The 22,747-nt window shown below is 43.5% G+C and overlaps 1 protein-coding gene across 1 annotated transcript in view; it reads right to left on the bottom strand.

Moving 5' to 3' along the window:
- Positions 1 to 12,738: 12,738 nt before the first annotated feature.
- Positions 12,739 to 22,747, bottom strand: part of GALNT2 (polypeptide N-acetylgalactosaminyltransferase 2) — a gene marked incomplete at its 5' end in the record, with an annotated part of 103,164 nt that continues 93,155 nt past the window's right edge. The window contains 5 exons of the mRNA XM_082308022.1: positions 12,739 to 13,216; positions 14,545 to 14,664; positions 18,473 to 18,599; positions 20,423 to 20,506; positions 20,708 to 20,800. Of these exons, the coding sequence (XP_082164148.1) occupies positions 13,061 to 13,216; positions 14,545 to 14,664; positions 18,473 to 18,599; positions 20,423 to 20,506; positions 20,708 to 20,800 (580 nt within the window). The 3' untranslated portion in view covers positions 12,739 to 13,060. The remainder of the gene's footprint in view (positions 13,217 to 14,544; positions 14,665 to 18,472; positions 18,600 to 20,422; positions 20,507 to 20,707; positions 20,801 to 22,747) is intronic.

Here is a 22,747-nt window from a genome sequence, read left to right as displayed (position 1 = left end):
TAGTAGGTGAGTATTTTTCTGAAGTTGCTCAGCTATCAAAAAAGGGGAGGGGAAGAGATCCAGGCATGTTCAACACCTCTGAGATCTCAGAAATCTTGTCAACGTATAGGTAGCTGAATTGACAACCCTTAATGTGCTGGTCTGAAAGACATTTTAGTGTGATCTAAAAGACCGTCTGGACCCTTCACACAATCAGCTCCTCCAAGAAACAGGTTCCTTTTCTCCTATGCCTTGTATTCTTTACGACACAACGGTCACTGCTGAGTAGCTGGGGAGGAACCCACAGGTTTCTACCTCGAGACATCACATCCAAGATGCAGAAGCTACCAAACCACAGCCTGCCGCACACAGTGGAGGCTGGCTCATCCCAAACGAGCTCTGGAAACGTGTAGGTGCACCGTCGGGGTGATGGCTTGACACGAGCACACCGCGGCTGGTGGCAGGGCTCCCTGAGACGCGACCAGCCGCGCACAGCGCCCGCACCCGCGGGTGACTCCGGACATCGCTCCGTAGGCACCCAGGGGCGGGAGGGACCCAAGGAGTGGATTACGAGCCCCTGCCGCGGGACCAGCCACGCACCGGTCGAGATGCTCAGCTGTGTCATGAACCAAATGAGAATTTCTCCGCGTCCCCTGTCGCGGTTGGAGAGCCACCCCCAGCAGCTCAGCGCTTTGCTCCCTGGTCCCTGGATGCGCCGCCACCAGAGCTAACGCTGCGTGTAATCAGGCTACATGGTCAGAGCTGCGAGAAGCAACGTGAATCATCTTTAACACATTAATTGAATAAACCAAGGAATTTAATTTGTGAAATTATGAATTCCAGGATCTGATTAATACCGAGGCGCACACACACGCATAACCTCAGCGCTGTCATTTAAAACGGTTCCATCCATTCAGATCAGGGCAGGGCCTGCAGTAACTCAATCTCCCGTGAAATTATTCTCAAGAGAGTTTGCAATTAATAATTCCAGCAACGTAGTCTTCCTTAATTAAGCCCGACTTAACGTTCCATTTTGCAGTGTTCCACTTGCGCCTTCATCCCCCGAGAGGAGCAGAGAGAAAACAGTGCCAAGTCAGAGGCGCTGCAGAGAAGTATACCCCCAGCCACCGCTCAGTCAAAGCACAGGCGCTCTTAAAGCACCTTCATCTGAGACTTGAAAAAGCACTTCGCATGCAGTAATGAGCTGCATCTCATCAGACCCCTGCAAAGCAAAGCCATCTCACCTCTCTTCAGAGACCGTCTCCGTGCTCTGGTTTCCTTAGATTACAGCGCAGGTCGGATGCACAGCCAGCCACAGTTTCGTCTTTGGGAAAGAGAGTTTAAGAAAACAAAAGGCAAAAGGTGATGAGAATTGAGGAGCCAGAGACCTCTCTCCCTCTTCTGCTGCTGCTGCTTCCCCAGGTGAGGGCTTGGACAGGATTCCCCAGGAACGCCTGCTGGATACTGGCATGGGACTTGGGTATTTTACCAGCTTTAGCCTTTCTTTGCGGAATTTGTTTCCTCTTAAAGGTTTTGCCTGGGAACCCGCAATCCTTCCTTCAGCCAAGAAGCCAGACCACCAGCAAAGCAAGTCCTCAGGCTCACAGGGAATGAATCGGTGGCCCACAAACCTGGGAAAGAATAACCCCCCCCCCGAGCAGACGGGCTCGCCCGCCGCAGCGCAGCCCTCGCCCCGCGCTGGCCTGCAGGCAGCTGGTACCAGCTGCCACGTGAACGCGCCGAGGTGCAACAAGCCAAAATATGCTCCTTTTCCTACTTTCATGACTTGGGGCTGGGTTTTAACCTTAAAAGAAGGGTAGATGTTCCTTTTGCCAGATTTGGACTGCCCGAGAACAGCAAGGCAGGATTTAAAATCGGCACTGCCTCATACCCTTTGGGGAAACAAAGCAAAAGCAAACCACTTTCATCTGTTCTGGACAGACACAAAATTTTAAAAAAAGGAGAATCTTGTCAAGCTTCCAGCAGCCAGGTACAATGATGCCAAATAATAACCTACAAAAATGGGAAGTTGTGAGGGAAAGGGGAGGAGGGGAGAGACGTTTCTTTACTTTGCTGTGAATAGGGTTAACATCTGCAGCCAGCCACACCGGAATAAATTCCAATACGCTCTCAGGAACTGGAAGGGTTCATTGCCTACAGTCTAGCTGTATCCCAAAGCCTTTTAACACCAAAACTGTTGGAGATAAAGACAAATACATGAATTGAAGTACATATATATCTCGAACATTTGAACTGAAAAAGCTGGTCTCCAAACATAAGCAACTGTATCTCTACCCAGCCACAGAAGAAAGTCCCCATCCAACATTCGCGACGATAAATGTGATTCTGTACCCGTCAGCTTTCCTCCAGTTTGTACACACTGTTCCTCTTCTCACTGTCTCTCCAATTCATCTTTTTTCAGTCCCCTCCATTACTGTGCCCAACGACCCACTACCACCTGGTACAGAGCTACTTCTGAGACTGGGTGGAAGAGGCAGCCCAACAACTAGCTTAGCGTAACATTTTCGTGTTCCAATAATCACCTTTTTTTATTCCTACCCCATGATTAATATAGAGCAGATGATAGAGCACTGCTCTGCTCAGAAAAGCAATTTCAAAAGTGCCACTGCAGAGCTCCACAGTTTCTGTCTTCTCAGACACCAGATAATATGTCGAGTATTTACTAAATTGAGCAGGGATGATCACCCACAGTCTGCAGCCAGACTGAGCAATCAGTGCTATTAAATACTGAAAGTCGGGTTTAACAAACTTATCAAAATGAGACATACTAGCAGTTTTAATCAAGAAAATTTGTTACTGCAGCCAGGAGCTTGGTGCGTGTGACCCTGGACTAGAGAAGCTCTGATGTATCTGAAAGGTACTTCAGCTGGACCCAGACGAGCTGCTAAACATCTGTATTCCTTACAGGGGTCTTGGCCGATGCAGTAAACAGACATTAGATAGCTTAAACAAACCATCCATATTCAGCAGCATCGCCTCTCTTACCTGGGGTGACAGCAGCCAATTTCAAGGCATTGTGCACTACGGTGATTTTAGAAGCTGTTTTCACATTGCATAAAATATACCTGCCTTCCCCCTGGCCTGGGGCAGGTTTGCACACGCCAAGCGCAGACACTCGAGCGGGCTCAGTGGGTGCCAGCAACAACTTTCTGTTGCTTGTGCAATAAGCGAAAGAGGTTCCTGAACTTTTGTTCCCACAGGCTACCGTCAACAACCTGTTTCTCCTGACTTGTCTAGCAACATCACCACCAAGTTTCAATGGAAACATCTCTAGAGGCAGGGTGGTTCAGCAAACCAACTGTAAACCGTGCATCACAAGCAGCTTGCAAGGCACTGGGATGACCATTGCTCTGATTACGTCCCAGCAGAGCAGCCTGCAGGCGCGATGACCAAGCACCCCCTGAGCAAGGAAGACCAGGAGCCTGGCAAAACTGGGCTGCAAGGGAGCTTCCCTGCTACGGCCCGAACTTCGGCGGTGCTGGAAATCCTGTCCTGCGCAGATCTTCATAGGTGGGGACCCAACCTCCTGCCTGCGCACAGGGTTATGTGGCACCAGATATGCCAGACCAGCCAGACTCTCCTCTCCTCTCCATGCGCTTGCCCAACTTGTTGTCTCCTTGGTTTTATGGCTGCTGGTCCTAACCGGCTCTGCTTTCATGCTGCAAATAACCAAATCGCTTTGACACTACCCAAAAGGGAGAAAACTAGAACAGAAAGAGAGAAAGAATTTCCTCTTACTGTTTCTTTTCGAACAACAAGGAGTTATTTATAACATCGTTGGGTTCATTGTTGCGAGACAGCAGTGCCCTTTCCCAGCTGAGAGAGCCTCCAGCAATGACAGCCTCGCAGCAGCCTGCAGGATTTTATCGCCTGAGGTAGCTTAACCCAGTTTCTCACATGGTTAGTGAAAATCAGCAGTGGATGAGATTTGCTGTTGCTGCTGTTCTTCAGGGCTGAAGCACCCAGGAACGCATGAGCAGCTCTGTCTCCTTAAGACAGATTTACTTAAAAACGGGTGGTTGCAAAGTCATCTTCCCTCATCGAAAACAAAGAATAACATCTTACCTGGAGTCTAGGGGATTTACAGTCTGGCCCAGAAGTTGCCCTTCCCTCCTGCCGGCGCCTCACAGGCTGCGTGACCGAGGCACTCAGCGGAGGGCACACCGCTCCCTAGGCAGGCGACCTAAATCCTGCTTCGCCCATCGATGCTGCAGGGCACTGAAGGGGTTTGTGTGCTGCCTTTCCTCCCCTCCCACCAGTTAGATGATGCTCTGGGATGCTTTCACCCCAGCAGACACCACGGGACAACCCAGGGGCATCCACTCAGTTTGCAGCAACGCAACCGCTCCACAGTCGCCAGGGCTGAGGAGGAGTCACCCCCCAAGAGGGACAGCCTTCAGGGGCACCAGGAACGGGGCCGGCGTCACGCACGCCAGGCCCATATCCCCACGGGCGCGGGTCGGCACAGCACGGCCGGCAGGCCCAGCTCGGCCCTTCCCGGCTCCCCCAGCGGTGCTCTGCCGGCGCTTGCTTCTGCGCAGCGAGAGCCTCTCTGGCCAAAGAGCGCACGAGCGTCCCAAACAAGTAGCAAGAGCAGCAGCAGATTTGTAGGCGTCTCAGAGCCGCTCAAAGCAGCGGGGAGAAGATGGTGCAGGAGTTTTTTAGGAAAGGATGTTAAAGGGTCACTGTTGTGGAACATTTTGGACCTTTGGCACCTTCACACAGGCCTTGAGTTTCACGGGATGATCCCTGGACGGACGCAAACCTCCCAAGTTGAGCTCTGGCCAAAAAGCTTCGCTGTAACTTCACAGCAGCAGTTGGAAAAAGGTGCAGGACTTGTGTTTGGCATGGCTGCCAAAAGTTAATTAAAACAACAGAAACAAACTAAAGAGAGGGCTGTGCATATGACAGGGTTCATCAGTTGAATCAGGTAGAGCTTGTGCTTATTACATGCGGCAGACCAAACTCCCCGCAGCAAGCTTGCTCTACCTTTCCACCTCCTCAGGGCTAATTTAAGAGATGTTCTTTGCAGCCCATAATAATCGTGAGAAAAAAAAAAATCAAATTCTGTTCTGCCAAAAGGAGGACACTGGGACAAGGGAACCGGCAGGAAACTTGTCTTGCTGCCGTCTCTGGCTTTCCTAAGGAAACGTGTGGCCCAGGGCACCCAGTCAAAGGGAAGGGAGCTGCCAGCGGGACGCGTGGCTCCAGCCCTCCCCGCGAGGGAAGCCGGGCGAGAGGGCTGGTCTGCCGGGAAAGGGAAGGCCACTTCCCACGGATAAAAAAGCAGTGGGCTGGTATGTATAGGTGAACACAGAAATAACCGTACTGTGCAGAGACCCAGAGAGAGGAGCATTTTCTCTGTGGATACCTTACGCTCAGCCAGCCTCTTTTGTACATACAACCCCCCCAAATCTTTCCTGCGAGGGGCAAGAGTGGTGACCTCCCCTGCCCTGAAAGGCAGCCCCTGACACAACACAAGCATCAGCTCACTCACAGAGCTCTTCGCACGTTACAGCCCCAGCCCAACAAAACGCTTAACGCGCATTTGTGGCTACTCTTGCTCCAGCCTTTGCAGATGCAGGGAGCGAGGCCAGCATCAATGCCACCTCCAACGCAAATATTCAGGCAAAGCCAGAACAGAGTGAGCAGGCTAAAAGGTCGTGCTCAACTCACATGGATTTGGGCCCACCCTTCGTGTCCCCCATGAAATGACCTTTCATCTGGCCAGGTCTACATAAGGTATTTCTTTTCCTCTCAATGTTAAAGTGAATGCTTTTGGGTTGGTTTTTTTTTTTTCATCTTTCCAGAAAGTCACTCCATGGTCCTTGCTTCAAGGGCATTGCTCACTCCCGCCAGACTCAGTTCTGCTCCACACAGGCTGGGCATGTCTTCGGCTTCATTGCCAGAAATTGTTTTCATCCGTACGAAATGTATCACAAAAGCACGGTACTGGCACTAACAAAAACGGCGGGGCTGGTTCCCACCAGCCCCACAGTGCAGGAGTTCCCAGGCTGCAACAGCCGCTGCCCCTTTTGGTCATCATTTCTCTGGCAAGGGAGCCCAGGGTGCCCCTTCTTGAACCAGGACCCCCCTCGTGCCAGGTGAGGACGTTGAGAAGCTCATACAAGCCTTTCTCCAAGCACTGCTAATACAGGTCTAAATTCAGATGCGGCACAAAGATGATCGCTTTCAGGCTAATGGAAAGTTCCATGGCACGTTTTCAGAAGTCCATAAAAACCTGTTTTCTTCAGAAGTCCGTGTGAGCTCTCAAAGACTGTCCTTAGGGCCTGCACAACGAAGAGACACCAGAACGTCAAAGATGCCGTCTTCTACCTGAGAGGCTGCTGAGAATGCTGATTCTTATGGGCTTGTACCGTAGCAGTTTTGGATAGGAAGGACATTCTTAAAACGGCCTGTGGAATTTGATCCCTGAAGGCACTGGATTTCTGCTATTCACAATAAAACACAAAATTAATCTCCTGACCTTTTTTAGGCTCATTTTTTCATGTTTCATCTTTCTAGGTAAAAGTCTGAAATTTAAAAACTTTCTGCAGCCATTTACCAATAGAGTATCATAACCAACCAAAAACCTTTTCACATTTTATGCAAGAGGTTAAGGAGACCACTTCGTAAGTAAGCTGTAGCAAAGAAAGGTAATTTGAAAGGAGAGCTGGAGATGGGATTCTCCCCAAAGCATCACGTCCCTTCCAAGTAGGAAAGCCCCCATCAAACATTAGCTTGATGTTGAACCGAGACCTTGATGCAACTTAAGAATGTTCTTTCTCTCTCTCGCTCTTCCTCCTCTCTTGCCGCTACCAGTGCCGCTGGCTTAAGACTCAGCTATCGGCAATAAGACAGTTTTGGTATAAATAATTATTGTTATTATTAAAGGCGTCTCAACTAGGAAGCAAAACAGAACAACCCTCGGCTCAGGCTCTCTTGTGAAAACAAGAAGTTTGATTTTATGGTCTAGTTAAGCCAAGCTCGAATGGCTTTGAGCTACTGAAAGTAACAACACTCTTTCCGTGGGTTTGTTTTTTTTTTTGCCAGCCTTCCTTGTAGCCCCCACCGGCTCACCATGAGGCATTCCTAACGCTCCTTTTCACTGCTGCTAGCTCACAGATCAGCGCGGGGCAGTGACCAAACCGCACCCGAAGTCTCACAGCGATGAGCAGGGAGGAGCAACAGCTGAAGCAGACGCTGGGCCCCGCTGCTCCAGGATGGGCGAGCTGCTTTTGTGCGTCCCGGGTGCTGGAGGAGGGAGAGGGGGGCAGGAGCTCAACATCTTCCCCCCTCGCCTGCTTCTGGCTATGAAACCCTGCCATTTTGTGGCAACTCCAGCTCTCCAGACCCTTCAAGAGGCCAACTCTACTCTTAAAGATAGACAGAAAAAAAGAAAGTGAATCTTGTCCTGCTGCTTTATTGACTTAATTGTCTTACAGCATGGGCACCAACGCGAGAAGGGAGGAGAGGCAGGGGCAGCACCCCTCTCTCCCGCAGCAGCAGCAGCGAGGCTGGCCCAGCCGAGCACGGAGCGGCCGCCTAGGAATCCACCTCACGCCCGCTTGAAAGACGACTTGCTGGGCAGGAAGAAAGGCGCAGGAAAGTGAAGAGAAAAGCATTTTGCAGAAGTGGTGCTCGCCACGCAGCCAGAGCACAACAGACTCTCGGTGGTCATTTTCTAACCCTCTATTTGCCACAATACCCAGATTACCAAAGGGGAGATTTAATTAATACAGGTATGACAGAAAACAGAGTTATTTGCTACTTCCAGATCCTTTTTAATAAAAAACAAAACCAAAACAAAAAAAAAACCCCACACAACAAAAATCCTTGGATTAAAAGCATCTGCTGGGTAGAAACAGGGACTTGAAATCAAACAGGTCCCTCTTTCTGCATACAGAGCAACAACACACTGCTCTGCTGCAAGAAATCAAATCAAATCAAACGGGCATTTTGCACCCATTCAGACAACCTCTTGGAGGGCTGTACAGAGAGAACATCTGTGGACTGACTTTATTCCCAATTTTTAAGCTTGATTACTAGCAGATCTTAAAATAGCTACTGGATGTTAAACTGTAAATAAAATGTGCAGTCTAACAAAAGATGCAACCCTGACATTTGTGCTCATTCTGTAATCATGGCTTATTATCCCAGACTATTTTTTTCAGTGGTTTCTATTCATTTGAAATCATTCTGTACAGGAACAAGCCTCTTGCTAGAGCGTTCTATAACAAGTTATTGCTATGAAAGCATCTGTATTTCAGGCTGGATGAGGACTCAGGTGATGCATGCATGCAACTCAGGACCACATAAGTTTTATCTACATTTAATATCCATCTAAGGCAAAGTAGATGTCGGTATTCGTATATAAAAATATAACATTTTCAAATAACTAAGGTTATGGCAGGAACACCCCAGGCAGGAGTGGGACAATGCTCTATAGGACCCACCTTAAACAAGACAACAGCCTGTACCTCAAGCAGATTACAGCGTTTTAATCTCTCCCAATATTCAGCTTCCTTTCCAAATGCATCCAGGCATCTTCTTGAAAATTCAGGATTTAAAATACGTTTTTGTTAATCCACAAAGATTAAACATCCTCTTATAAAAGGGGTATATCTGGTTTTCTGCACAGTGACAGGCAAGCAGAGTAAACCCATGCATAGAAACCGGCTAAAAAGCATGACCTGAAATTCCAGGAGATGAATTACACTGAATGGGAAACTTTTTTCATATATATATATATATATATATACACTTGGGTATAAGGCAAAGGAAGCAATGGAGCTCTGGTCAGAAGTAATGCAAAACTTGCTGGAGTGTTCATTCAGTCCAGATACTTACACTAAGAAGCTTACTGAGAGCAGTACGCACAGAAAACGTGTAAGACTGTAGGCAGAGACACACGTTTGCATTTAACATTAGATGAAGGGCTTCTCCTGCTAGAAGCCCATTATGATTATCTTCTAGTATGAGCTGTCAGCTCGCAGGTGTCAAAGGGCATTTCAGACGGAGAATCCTCATTCGAGTTCTCAGATATCATCTTGCATCCAAATGCAAGGTTGTTTCTTTTGTTTACTGCAGCGTGGCAGGGCCTTTTAATTTTTGCCAACCATAAATATTAAAGATCTATTTGCTTGATTTAATTTAGACTTTCTGAAAGGTGCCAGCTAGTCACTGACTTCTGGCACACAGGGGGAGTAAGTCTGCAGCCAAGAACCCTCCTTTCCTACAGCCTGATAGGTAAAAACCTTCCTGTCAGTACAATCAGAAGAGTAGAAGTGTTCAAATCTTTCCTATAAATGCTTCTGCAGGCTCTGCTAGCTGAACGTGTCCTTGGGGCTAACTGTAAAGCTAAGTTTCCCAGGCCAGGAGCAAAGATCCTAGTCCCGTAAGCCAGAGTGGAAAAGAAGGATGTCCCCTGAGAACAGACTTGAGGCGCCTCTGAAGCTGGACAAAACGTCACAGATGAGATGATTATTTTTTCACCTCATTCATTCTCCTGCTTCCCGCTTACCCTCCCAGAGAGCATCGTACCGTCCCCGACCTGCCTGGCTTGCAGCCGGCCTCTGCCAAGGTGATGCTGTAATGGAGCACCACGCTTACTCTGACAGCGGCAGGAGGATCTCACCCTCACAGCTGTCCATCAAATCAGGGTTTGCTCCCTCCCCAGCTGTACCAGTGCAAGTTCTTTTGCAAGCCCTCTAAACAAGACCTGTGAAGTGTTTGCCCCCCAAAATACCTTTCTTTAAAGGGGGAAGTCGTCTTTTTGTTTTGTTTTGTTTTAAATATGGAGTATTTAAGATCTAGCTTCAAGTGCACCACAGACATCAGAATTACCACCCTGCACAAGTGAGAGCAGATGAGGAGGGGCACCCCAACCCACGAGGAGAGCTGCTGCTGCGGCCACGCCGCAGGCGGCCGGCGGCCCTGCCACGCTGGGCACAGCGGCCTCGGGCAGCAGAGTGAGGGACAGCAGAAGTCTCAGGAGATCAGGCCTGGGGGGGCAGGGGGGGCCCTACCTTCAGGTGACTACGGTCAGCCTTAACTTACTCCTCCACGTGAAGCAGCTTCTAAAATAAGACCATTTCCTCAAAGTCATCATATTAATTTAAATACAAATTCTCTTTTCATAAATGCAAATACACACCCACATATACACACTTTTAGAACAGGAACTTCATCAAACAACCAAGTGAGCTGAAGCATTTGAAAACTACGTCCATCTACAAGCTCCAGGCAGACTTCTTAGTTTTACTCAGTTGTATTAACCACCACACCTTTATCTATAAAGCATTCTTCTTTATTTAAGTTAAACAATTTTTCAAGGATGGTTTCCATCTATAAAATGAACAAAGTACAAGCTCTGTACAGCAGACTTTTCAAACCAACTGAAAAAACAGTTTCCAAACTATGTTTTGAAAATCTGCAAAACAAACAGTATCACCATTCTTGCTCTGAAGACGGTAAGAAACGTTCTCAGGAGACTCCATCGCAATTTGCTTCAAGGGCTCTTAATTTATCTTTCGAATGGGTGAATTTCTTCAACATTAAAAACCCCTAAAATCACAGTAAGTAACTTTGGCACGCTGTCATGTAAACATAACAAAAGGATACCATTTCTTGTCTGTTCTCTCAAAGAAAAGCAATGCTGTCTTTAACGTACAGCTCCTATATTAAAACCCCTGTGCACAGCATCCTTGGGGAGTTAGAGAAAAACTCCTACTTTATATGATAGCAGTTGACATTAAAGACTTAAGAGGCGGAATATGGATTTTTTTTTTTTTTTTTTTACTAGCAATTCTGATTCAGAGTTAAAAGGCAGGTCAATATTCAGAGTTGCAACTGCTGATTTCAGTTAGTACTGCCCTTCCTGTGGTCAACGTTGCAAATGGAAATACCTCCATGGTAGAAGCTGAGTGGTTGGGGTTTTTGTTTTTCTTTCAAATTCCATTTTTTTCAAAACTTCAAACAATTGACTTGCTGCTGAGCCCATATTTCAGCATTTATTTTCCAGAATATGAAGAAATCTACTGCTATGTTTATGATCACGTTCTTCAAGTTCTCAACTAGGTTAAAAGGCTACAGGTAGGGAGAGACTAAAAGCTGAAAAATAGTTTATCCACTGTATGGCCTCTAAAACAGTCAAGTTTTGGAGAAAGCAGATTGTGAAGAAGCAAAAGAAAAAAGTATTAATTATTCATAAAAAACGTCAGATGATGGATGGGAGAAACTGGATTTAATGCCCCCATCCAGAAGCTACGCAGGTACTTGCAAGTCCTAACTTCAGACACGCAAGGTATTTAGGGGCACATTGACTGGCGCAGTTAAAGCCATTTTGCCCAGAAGAGTACCACCTCTATACCTAATGTATAGATGCAGCCAAAGGAAACTAAAAAAAAAGGAAAAAAAAAAAAAAAAAATCGGGAACTACTCTACTTCCAGGAACAAAGAAAGAGGGGAACTGTACCAGCATCCTGCAGTATAGCAGATGTTTTTTCATCTCCTTATGATCAACCCTTGTGTTTTTCGAGATCCATCATCTTAGCAAAACCACTGCATGTCTGCAGAATTTTTGTCAATGCTGTCTCACTTATTAGTACTTATTTACCTTTCTTTTTCACTTTAAAAGCTCATTGAAGCATTTGCTTTTAATAAAAAAAGTATATAGTCTATGCAAACATAAGAAAGGACAGGTCAAAGTTTGGGTTAACTTTGACAGTATTATTTTAATATAAAAATTACATCAGCTGGACTGAAGCTGCAAAATGCACGGGTTCTATGGTTAAAAACATATAGGATCTGCTGGTATCCAGGCTGATTCCCAGAGCCAAGCCTGAATCCATTCAAAAGCTCCATTTAAAGAAATAAAACGGAAGAAAATTCCCCAGTAGTAGGTCTATAAATTAAGCAAGTGCAATTCAGAGATATTACATAGCTGCTCATCCTTGCAAATTAAAATTCCGATCTTGTGCTGTCGACAGTGACGTTACTATTCTATCTTATTTCTACAACTCAAAAGGGGAGTTTGAGACAAAGAAATTTTTCTCATTAGGGCCCAGAATGAAACTGTGCTGAACCCACATGGCTGCATGAAAGATCTGCACTGTTTATATAATTTTGTAACAAAGGAAGAAGTATTTTAAAGACAAAGTACGACAGAAATGATCAACACAAATATCAAGTACAAGTTTAACGTTATCCAGAGCACGTGTAATGAATTTCCAAGTTGGAATAAACAATCCGAGCAATCACCTGTGCAGATACATTGGCTTGTTCTGCTATTTTCTTTCTCCTCCTGAGTTTCACGATCTCCAGTGAGGGTGAAGTGTTAAGAAGTAGATCCAGTTTGCAAAGCAAAAGCATCCAGTGTTAGCACGGACATCATACTCAGCAGCACAAAATCCGCACCTTCATAAAGTTTCACTCTCCTAGCATTCCCATCCAATTTCTGGTTATACATACGTCAATCACTTCGTTGATAATTATAGGATGATGAAAACTGATATAAATCATTGGGAGCTGACAATATATATACTTTTATATATTTATATTTAGAGTCCATCATAGAAAAGTTCATATTCAAATTACCAAGTACACACAGGAGGAAAAAAACCTTCAAAATGACACTTCTGTTTCTGGAAACGACAAACCATGATTTCTATGCAAATGGAGATTTCAAATTTTTCCCACCCTCCCCTCCCACACCCTGTTCCCCACAGGTGTTTCTTCAGATCCTTTTTTTTTTATCATACATCAGTTGTTCCTAGAGTTAATTATCTGCTGTGCAAGTACGTAACTGAAGACAGAAAGGAACCGTTGAAGTCTTCGCACCAAGAAGGAATCGTGCTGCAGTCATATTCAGTGACATCTTTGCAGTGCTCCAAGTCCCCTGGATCCCTGGTGTCTGCTTCAGCACTCTCCTACTTTCAGATAAAGGTGGAATACTGAGGTATATAAGTTCCGTGGAAAGTTTTAAGAAATACATGAGTAATTCATTCAAAACTTTGCCCAAGGTCTATGAATCGAAACAGCATTTTGCTTGTAAGTCCTTCTACTGCTGCAGATTAAGTGTGAATTTCCACTGTTGTGACAAAGAAGGACTGCAGATCTCAACGGTGAGGCCGCCATTTTTGGCATTTCGGCTGTCTAGACAGAGGTTGCTGCCAACGTGCCTCAGTTTGGAATTGCTTTCAATTTGTTCCCATTTCTGCAAGAGAAAATACAGTTATTGAGCTGGAAAAGGATGAGTTCTACATCTTGTCCTTTGAAGCCTTCATAAGCTTCCCTGGCTCGTGCTTGGGAAAGCTGTGAAAAGTGCAATAATAGTGCACAGTTTAAACGATCCTTGAATATGAGTATATAAATTATGGCATGCCTTGCCAGAACAACTGTTCATTCAGCTAACACACTGCAATAGATACAGAATACACCAAATCATTTTCCTCTACTTCAGCACTTCTCAAATATGCTGTCACGCCACGTTGCCTGTGTGAAACCTCCAGTCTGAAGAAACAAAAGTCACAAAATCCATCCACATATCGCTACAATTCTGAACACAGAGAAGCAAGAAGCACGATCACTAAAGACAATTTTACATCAATCCAGAAATCTGTCAGACCCCTTTCAATTATACAGAAGACAACGAGTTAATCTGTGCTGTCAGAAGCTCTTTGCCCAAGGTGATGCCAAGGATAGAGTCAATCCCAAATACAGGATGTTAAAAAAAAAGGTTTTTTTCTGTTGTATTTCTAACAAATTGTGCCTTTAAACCTTATCAAGAAAATCTTGCTTCCCTTTTCTGAAAAGCAGTAAGAATATTCTTCCTTCATAAGGAATAGCATTTCAGTTATCTGTCTGCAAATACTGAGATACTGAAGCAAGGAAGCTGGCAGACGATCAGAACTGATGACTTAGCAGAAAGAGATGAATTGTTATACAACTAGATCAAAAAGATGGTGTGACTCTGCAAATGTGATTTTCCTCAGGCATGGGAAACAGATGAAGTTACAATGCTGCATTAATAAAAACACCCTGAAGGAGTCTAGTGCTGTTATAAACAGGTCACAGCTGAAAAGAAGAAAGGAAAGCCAAACCACACTCTTCTGAGACACAGACTACGTAATCTTCAAACTTCAGTGAAGAAGGCCTTTCAAAAATCCATTGTGGAATATATATTCTATTTCAGAAAACAGACATAGCAGTTGAAGACTGCTATCAATGCTATCTGAGTTGAAGACTGCTATCAACATCAATGCTGTTGGGTGAAACCTTTATATAAGGCCAGTGTTGGGATAACACCTCTGTATGTTCACAGAACATTGTCACTGACCTACGAAAAGCAAAGCTCGGTGTACAAGCTTGTTCCTGCTGCTCTGCCCAGATGTCATGCGTCCTAGCTTTACACACACAAACAACAGCGAGACAGAGTGAAGAGCAGAGCGGACGGCAGATACGATTACCACTGCACGTTCTTGCATTCTCACTCACGACCCTTGTTTTCCCACTGTTTGCAGAGCGCATTCGCGACATACTAACCTGCCTGCTGTCGTTTTCCCTACAGCCCTGAAGTTTTATTAGTGAACCAGGTGCTCTGTCCACAACAGTAAGGCACAAATCCATATGTTTCACCGACTTGTCCTTTGTTAAGGCCCATTCCTAGAAAAATGGAAGAAAAAAGGTACAAAATTTTGTATACTAACACATGCACAAGCTACACACGCTATCTCTGCATATATAGCACAGGTTAAATTCCTGTAAATAGCTACGTATGAGCATTCACACAGTTCATTGCTTCCCATACAGCAGGAGAGGAAAAAAGGTCTTTTTCAAACACAGTAATTCCAATTGCTTCCGAATCCGCAGGTCAGCTCAGGGCTGGGCTGGCTGTTTGCTCCCTCTGCTGGCTTTACACAAGTACAACGGGCAGTCACACAGGCTCTCAGGTTTAAAATATTTGTCCAAATATTCGTCCAGTTATATTTTTACCTATCTATATACATATGTTTGTGTGTGTGTACTACACACCCCTCATATCTTCTATGTAAGAGATTTATATAAATGTAAAAAATATATATAATTTACATATAAAAACCCTAAAAGCTTGGGCTGCAGCATCACTGGCCACCATACCCACACACTAAACAAAGCATAGGTACCAGAGAGTAGTTCTTAATGTGATAGAGGCCACCAGAAAGCAACACACAAGTGGGCCAAACTCAAGGGTAGAGGGAGAATGTTACTTCCTATCCAAGGGGTGATGTACAACAGAATTTCTTTTAAATGCATTTAAATATGCAACTTCTTAAATAAAGAGCAAAGAAAAGCTGTTCTGTATGTACTGTTGCCCGGCTTGTTTGATCTCAGCATCCTTCTACGCAGGGCCTGATCTTGCGCTGATGTTCAGATTCTCTCCATGCCTTTCTCCCCAAAGTTTGGTCTCCAGGATCCAGACTGGTCTTCATTTGTCTAATTATCCTTTGAGGAAGGAAGCTGATCTATCAACTAAAGCCACGCTAATTATCCAAATCATGCTCGTCACTACTTAAAAAGGCACAATTAGCAAAGGCACAATTAGCTTTTCTCCAGCAAGTAAAGAGGATTCAGAGTTGTGTAATACAAAACCCTAGATACACAGGGCCAAGCCTGGCTACATTTAAATGTTATTTTGCAAGCAATGAGTGTTTCAGAAAGAAATTAAATTACTAATCCCATCCCATTTTTTTACTTATTTTCTGATACCATAACTGAATTTTTGGCTTGCATAATCACTTTTAAACTAAGCAGATTTAACAATGATTAAATTCCTTTGAGAACAGATGCTCAGGAAATGATCAGAACCTCTATCCCACACAATTACAAGTAATCGCCATCGTACAGGTAACAAGCCATTAGATGGGTACCATATTATGCAAGTACTAGAATAATAACAACTATGCAAAACAAAGCAAAGGCAGGAAAACTCTGTGTATCCCTTTACTTGTTTCCCAAACCCATAAGCTGAAAAATTTTCCTTTCACTCGCAATATGTAAAATATTTTCCACTATGTTGATCTCAGATGACAGCAAAATTACTTGCCTTCTCAGTTCTGTCCAGTTTGTAAGAGGTGAAAAAGAATCATTAATGACGACTTCTAACAGCTTAAGGAATTAAGTTATTTTCAGAGCTTATCAGGAATCGCAAGTGCCCCTGAAGAAGATGGCCCCCTTATAAGATTTATACTGAACAGTCAGTTGACAATACTACCAGGGAAGTGGTAAAACTTGTGTTTGAGAACCTTGCAGTCAGAGAAAGTTAAAGCCTTGAAAATATGGCTTTATACATCTTCACCCTTCCATCAGAAGGCTGGAAGAGCCCCAGGCACAACAGCAATCACACAAGAAATTAACACATTTAAAAGCCAAAGAGTACTGCTTCACAAAAGGTCCAAGCTCTGCTGCTGGAGATATCTACGTGATGGCCCTTCACGGTACGAAACAGAGAGTATAGATGCTTTCCTCCAGTGACCAGGAACTATGACTAGCTATAATGGAGATAAGATTAAGCAAGTTCCACTACACCAGAAGGGAAGAAAAATTGCAAGCAGTGTACGCGCTCAGGGCACAGGCTGCAAATAGGACAGCTCTGTGTAACAATTTGAAAATCAGGACATCTGAAAAAACCTGTGTCATAACTCAGAAATATAAAGTCAGTAGAACACCACTAACCTGAAACCTTCCCCTTGCACCTAAGTGCATTTGGCTTTACCTTTAGGCCCCTTATCATAACCCTATATACTCATACGTAATTGTCAAATACGCCACAGTTTCTTCAGCTCTTTAGAGATGCACATCTACCTTTTTAATCACAGAATTCCACCAACCTGGGGGAAGGTGGGGTGGGGGAGTGGAAATCCCATTTTGACTTAAATTTTGCATTTTAAGTTGTGTTGAGCATAAGCTGGGTACAAATTATAGGAGAAGGTCTCCACAGCCACTCCACAGTCTGAATGCCACCCCCCCCCCAAACCCTCTTGATAAGAATAGGTACAAAACACATAGTACAGATTTAAAGACTCTGGTTTGTTCCCTATCCCTATTCTCCCATGCTGAGCTCACTCTGTTCATTTCCTCCAGTCCAATATGAGTTCTGCTTGGACATAAAACCTGGCTTTGACCCATCCTGCCTCTTAATCTGTCCAAACATCCTCTCACAGGGACCTGTTCAGAGCAAGTGTATATTAGTTTGTCAAGGTCAGCTTCACAGAAGAAACTACACAGAAAAGAGGGTCAGATTTGGGGGGGGCAGATTGAAAGAGGAAGCTAACTTTATGTAGCTATAGAGAACACACAATATCACCAGAAACATCCAAGATTTCTGCACCAAGGCAATTCTGACACGTCCACCCGTTCTCCTAAAAAACACTGTGGCATTCTGAAAGATGAGTGTACTTTCATAAAGGTAACAGAAAAAGCCTCCCCAGATATATTCTCTTTAATGATAGGGGAGAGAGGCGTATCTCGGATGTACGATGGCAATGTGTTCAAATCAACATGATACATCTTCCAGGAAATAACTTCTTTATTTTAGGCTTCATCTGATTTTAGGGTTTTCCTCTTCTAATTTAAATCAGAGAGAGCAAAATTCTGATACTCATTCAACACTGGATTTGTAACTGGTCAGCCTCCTATTTTAACAGATGTACTTGAAGTATTAATCTTACATTTGATTTATAGTCAGGTTGATTCTGAAAAGAATTTAGTGACAAAGCAGCACACAAAACAGTGAGCACGTATGCATATATTTTGTGAACGATAACCAAGTCACAACTGCATAAACAGATTCTTTGAAGCAACTAATGCTCTCATTTACAGATTTGACACATTTGCAATTAGTTTAAAATTAGGATTGGAAAGGATGTATTGAAACACTCCCTTTACTGTGAGTGAATAGGATATGACATTTAGGCACCTCTGTTTTCTACAAGAGCCAAACAGGGATTTAAGACAGATTTTTTTATACCCTGCTACTGCAAATCAGAAATGACTAATAGGGCATCACAGTAAAGCATTCTTCTATTTTGCTGACCTTAGGCCATATGCTTAATACAACCCAAATCTCTTCTTAAGTAAAAATCCCCCCCAAAAAATCTAACACACCAATTCATTGAAAAAAAGCTTTCTATACAAGTATAACACACTCCCGGGAAGGAAGTTACTGGCCTCTAGTGTAAAAGCAAATATTAACAGAGACAAAGGAAGGCGATGATCTGATGCACACTGAATGAATCTCTGGGCTCAGATTCTAATCCTGAAAACGCAAAATTATATTTGAGGGAGAAGTTATTTAGCCAAGCTGTTGTAACAACTAATCTAGTGATTTGGGTTCATCTTCCTGTCACCAGTACACAGTACCTGCTTGAGTTAAAAATTTTTTTTTTTTTTTTTAGTATCACATACTGTAGAAAAAAGTTAATGGCATACAGACCTGGTTTCCCCCGGCATTATGACATTCATAAACTCCAACAACACCATCTGCAAAATGGCCCAAAGTGTCAAGGCAGTTGGTACCCTGCTGCAAAGCCCCAAAAGCTATATCTTGATGATCAGGTACCCTAAAATAAAACCAGAAATATCTGCTTAATTAAGGTGGGGTTTTGTTTGTTTGTGTTTGTTGTCAGTTTTGTTTTGGTTTTTTTTTTTAAAGTCCTTGTCTTTACTTGGAGTATTTTTAAGATGACAGATTAAAGATGAGTGATGACTACTATCTGGAAATCTCAATCAACTTCTGAAGAAGGAAGGCAATTATCTGATCATGAACTGATAAAACACAAGTAAACTTGCAAGCTTAGGACAGAATACAACAATACTTGTACCAGAGAATGACGATGAACATACAAACTCAGCACAAAAAGCAAATTAAAGATGACTTAACATCATCATTTAAGGTTGCTCAAGCTTAATGCTATCAGTTAAGGTCATCAAGCCCTCTTGTTTTTTACAGCCAAGTCAGCTTGTGACAGAAATATGACATTCTACATTTTTCCCAGACTGTTTTTACTGAAGTGTTAGAAAAGGGGTTAGAAATTAAAAAAAAAAAAAAAAAAAATCAATGTTTTGCTGCTATCTATTTTCTAATGGTTGCACATAAAGTGCACTCCTATAGTATGGAAATACCAAGGCAAACCCATTTAACAAAGTACAGTTGTGGGGTAGAGACAATGAGTTCATGTCAAACAGTAAAGCAAGGGCACATTAGCTCCTTTTACAACTTCAGACTATAATGTGAGTATAATAATTCAAGCCAGCAGAATGAGCATATGAGAGATGACACAGAGTAAGACAACATTACACTTAAGCAATGCTTATTGTAGCACATTTTCCAGGAGAGCTTGCAAGATGTATTTTTTCTGACAAATTAAACAAAAATAAATATCCTCCGGCACTTTTAAGAGAAAATAAAGAATAACAAACTTCCTCAGCATCATCCTGGTTTATGAGACTCTTTAGTATGTGTGGTTCTGTACATGTTTCACTAGGGCTGTAATGGTGCTTTTGCATTCCAAGCCTGTATGCCCCTAGCAGTTACCTGACTCTACTGACATGAAGTGCCCTCAGGAAAAAACCAAGTATTCTTATAAGCCATACACAGTATCTTACCATTACACTACCAATATTAGGTTGACAGCAGACAAACTAGTTTGTAGACTTGGATCTGACAGACATACTTATTAACAGGTTATTGAACAAAAACCTTTTTATCCTTTCAAAAAGCGTTTCTCTTTGAGGATTTTTCATTAGTTCGGATGCATTCATGTTGCAGAAACTGTTAGCAATGTTACCCCTCTTTTCCCTCTTACCACCCTCCCCCAAAAAGTTAGAGACAATGCAGTGACAGAACAAGACACAGAAAGAGCACAAGACTCAGCTTCTTAGGGTCTTAAGCATCTACCCTTGCCTGCCAAATATACAAGGCTCTCTTGTCAGCTGGCTCCCATTACTTGTACTGTACAGAGATGCAGTCTCCTCACTCAGCTAGGCATGTGCTTAGGCAAAGGCCAAAGCTTTAATGGGATGACAACAGGGTACAGAACAGTGCACTTTGGAGCAAATGGCTTGTGTAGTAGACTAACTTCAGGCTCAGATAAGTTGAGTTCTTTGGACTTTGTTCTCTAAAATACCTGCTACTGCAGCTGTAGTTGAGGTAGGTGGAAAAAGAAAAAGCAGCTTCCTAGGGAAAAATGGCTGTTTAGGAACAGAACTAATAAAACACAAAAGCAAATAAGCCCACATGAGACATTGCCTTCACAAATAAATTAAAAAACATCCTTTACATTCAAGAAAGGAGAAAAAGAAACTGATGATTTCTGGGGAGAACAAAAAAAGAAAAAGAAAACCCCAACTCCTCCATACTATCTCTGATTCAGCCAAAACTCACCGTAACTCAGGATAAACATTTTCAAGATACCACTTGAAGGGTTTGCAGCTAAGTCTCTTTCTGAGTTCCATTCGGCTTTGAATACTAGAGGGGGAAAAAAAGGAGCAGTTTTCAAAGTCAGGCTGCTGTCTTCATATATGTTAAGGAATACACAGAAAACTCAAGAATAGTAGAACTGTAGAACTGTATCTTAAAGACGTAACACGAGAGCTAGCACTGCTTTTACCTCAGAAGGTGCTGTCTCGAAGAATAAGTGAATAGGGCAAAGAAGCACTTGTGACTTACTTGCCATAAGGTACATTCCTGGCTGAAGGCACTGCTGCGTAATAGAAATTTTTATACTCATCCATCCAGACTTCCGCTGCCCTGCGTGTATTTCTAGGGACAATCATATGAAACACATAGGTTATATTTTCTCTACCTGCAATTAAACCATGTAATTTATCCTTGGGTTTATTTTAATCCTTCCTAGTATCACATAGTCAGCTGCCTCAAGCCAGCAGAAGATTCCCTATTAAAGATCCAAGTAATAGAAAACCATGAGAGAGTAACGTAATTGAAATCGATGCATTAAAAATGAAGTTTGTGTCTTTTCCACACTCATTGCTACTTCAGGTTTTCAGCCAGAATTTAATACAAATCTTGGAGTTCCTTCTGCAGACTTCATGGGAGTTGTTAGGTGGTTTTTGGTTTTGGTTTTTTTTTTGTGTGTGTGGTTTTTTTTGTTTGTTTGTTTGTTTTTTACAAAAAGTAACTTGACAGAAGCCAAATTCAGTGAGTGTTCACCTGGATAAGCAAGCTAGTTGGAAACATAAAAATCTCAACAATTGGTAATATTTAATAATGTCTTTTGCCTTCCTGAAAACAGACATGCTAACTTAGGCAAGACACATTTTCAGTCTTCACCCTATTCCTACCAACAGAGCACTCAAAGTTCCAAAAAGACATAAGCTGTCATTACATTTAAGGCTATGAACCAACTAAGTCTGCTATAGCTGAGGTAACAAAGGAGAACGAGTAATTAGAAAATATTTTTAATGCTTTAAAATTCAAGAGACATTAATTATTGAAATAAATGTGAAAAACACTAACCCAAATTCTTTACTTCTAATCAAACACATCTCTAAAATTCCTGTATTTACGTAACTGGTGTCTTTAAATCTCCTTTTGGACTGCAAGAGGGTACTGTCTTTTTCCATCCCCTGGCTTCCATGTAAAACTCATTTACTTCTATTGTTTGTAATTTTATGCTTAGAAAATTAAGTCTTATTTCACTTGCAACTGCCATGCTCTGAAGCTTATTTTACATTTGGCAGCAAGTTCATCTAAAGCAACTGGAGTAAACTCAGTCAGCCAGTAACTGCTTTAATATGATTTTTCCAATTCAAAAGACAAAAAATAGTCAGGATAGTGAGTTCTTCTTGCAGGTCCCTGAGAAGGAAGGACGTGAGGAAGAAAAAAAAGTCACAAGACAGACCTCAGTCATTTTTTGCTTGAGGACTGATTTTTCCTTGCAAAGATTCCTGTAAACTTCTTGTAAGCAAAACCCCATTCACTCCAGATTAGAGAGCTATTTCAGCTTATCCTCACCTGCAGTCTCTAAGGCCTGTGTGAGTGTCAGCCAGCCACTCAGCACCTGCCCCTGCTGCTTGCTCAGCGATCAGCTTGGCTGCCCGCAGGCCAGATTTTGGTGGTGGGAGAAGAATTTGGTTTGCCGGGGTTTAGTTACTCCAAAGGCACTTTCAAGGCCAGAACGCATGCCTGCATCACACTTCCCCGTGCTCAGGGATGAACAGTTCAGGCTTAGCGCGACACAAATACGGAAACGGTGTAGATGCTGAGAATTGCCTCAGCTAACAAGACCCCCAAAGAAGGCAGGGTACTGAGAAACACAGCGTCGGGTGCACCCCGCACTTAACGCGGAGCCACAGTTAATGAAACCTAGCCCTGAGTGATCAGAGGCAGCCTTCCATGGAGCAGACGGGCGTCTGCAAGGTTTATTAGCTCATCTGAAGCGGTGTATTAAGGCAGCACATACTGGTCTGACTAATCCTACCAGACGCAAGCTGTATCGGCCCACACCACACAGCCAGGATGTGGTCTCCCCTCTCATGAAATAGGATGCCCAGTCTCTCATCCAGAATCCCCAATTTGTTTTGGCTGCCAAAAGGCAGCGCATACTGACGAGTCAGCTAAAACCAGGACTTTTACCCAGAGCACTCCAGAACAAATGGCATGCAGTCAAGGGACAGATGATGGTATAAGCTAACAAGTCCCAGCTGCAACACCAGCACAGATTCCATGTACCAAGTTTCTTGGCGCCAT

The sequence above is a fragment of the Platalea leucorodia genome (assembly GCF_965183815.1).
Source record: "Platalea leucorodia genome assembly, chromosome: 3".
Classification (NCBI taxonomy): Eukaryota; Metazoa; Chordata; class Aves; order Pelecaniformes; family Threskiornithidae; genus Platalea; species Platalea leucorodia.
Note: the sequence above shows the minus strand (reverse complement) of the source record. Positions and strands in the feature narration are given on the sequence as shown.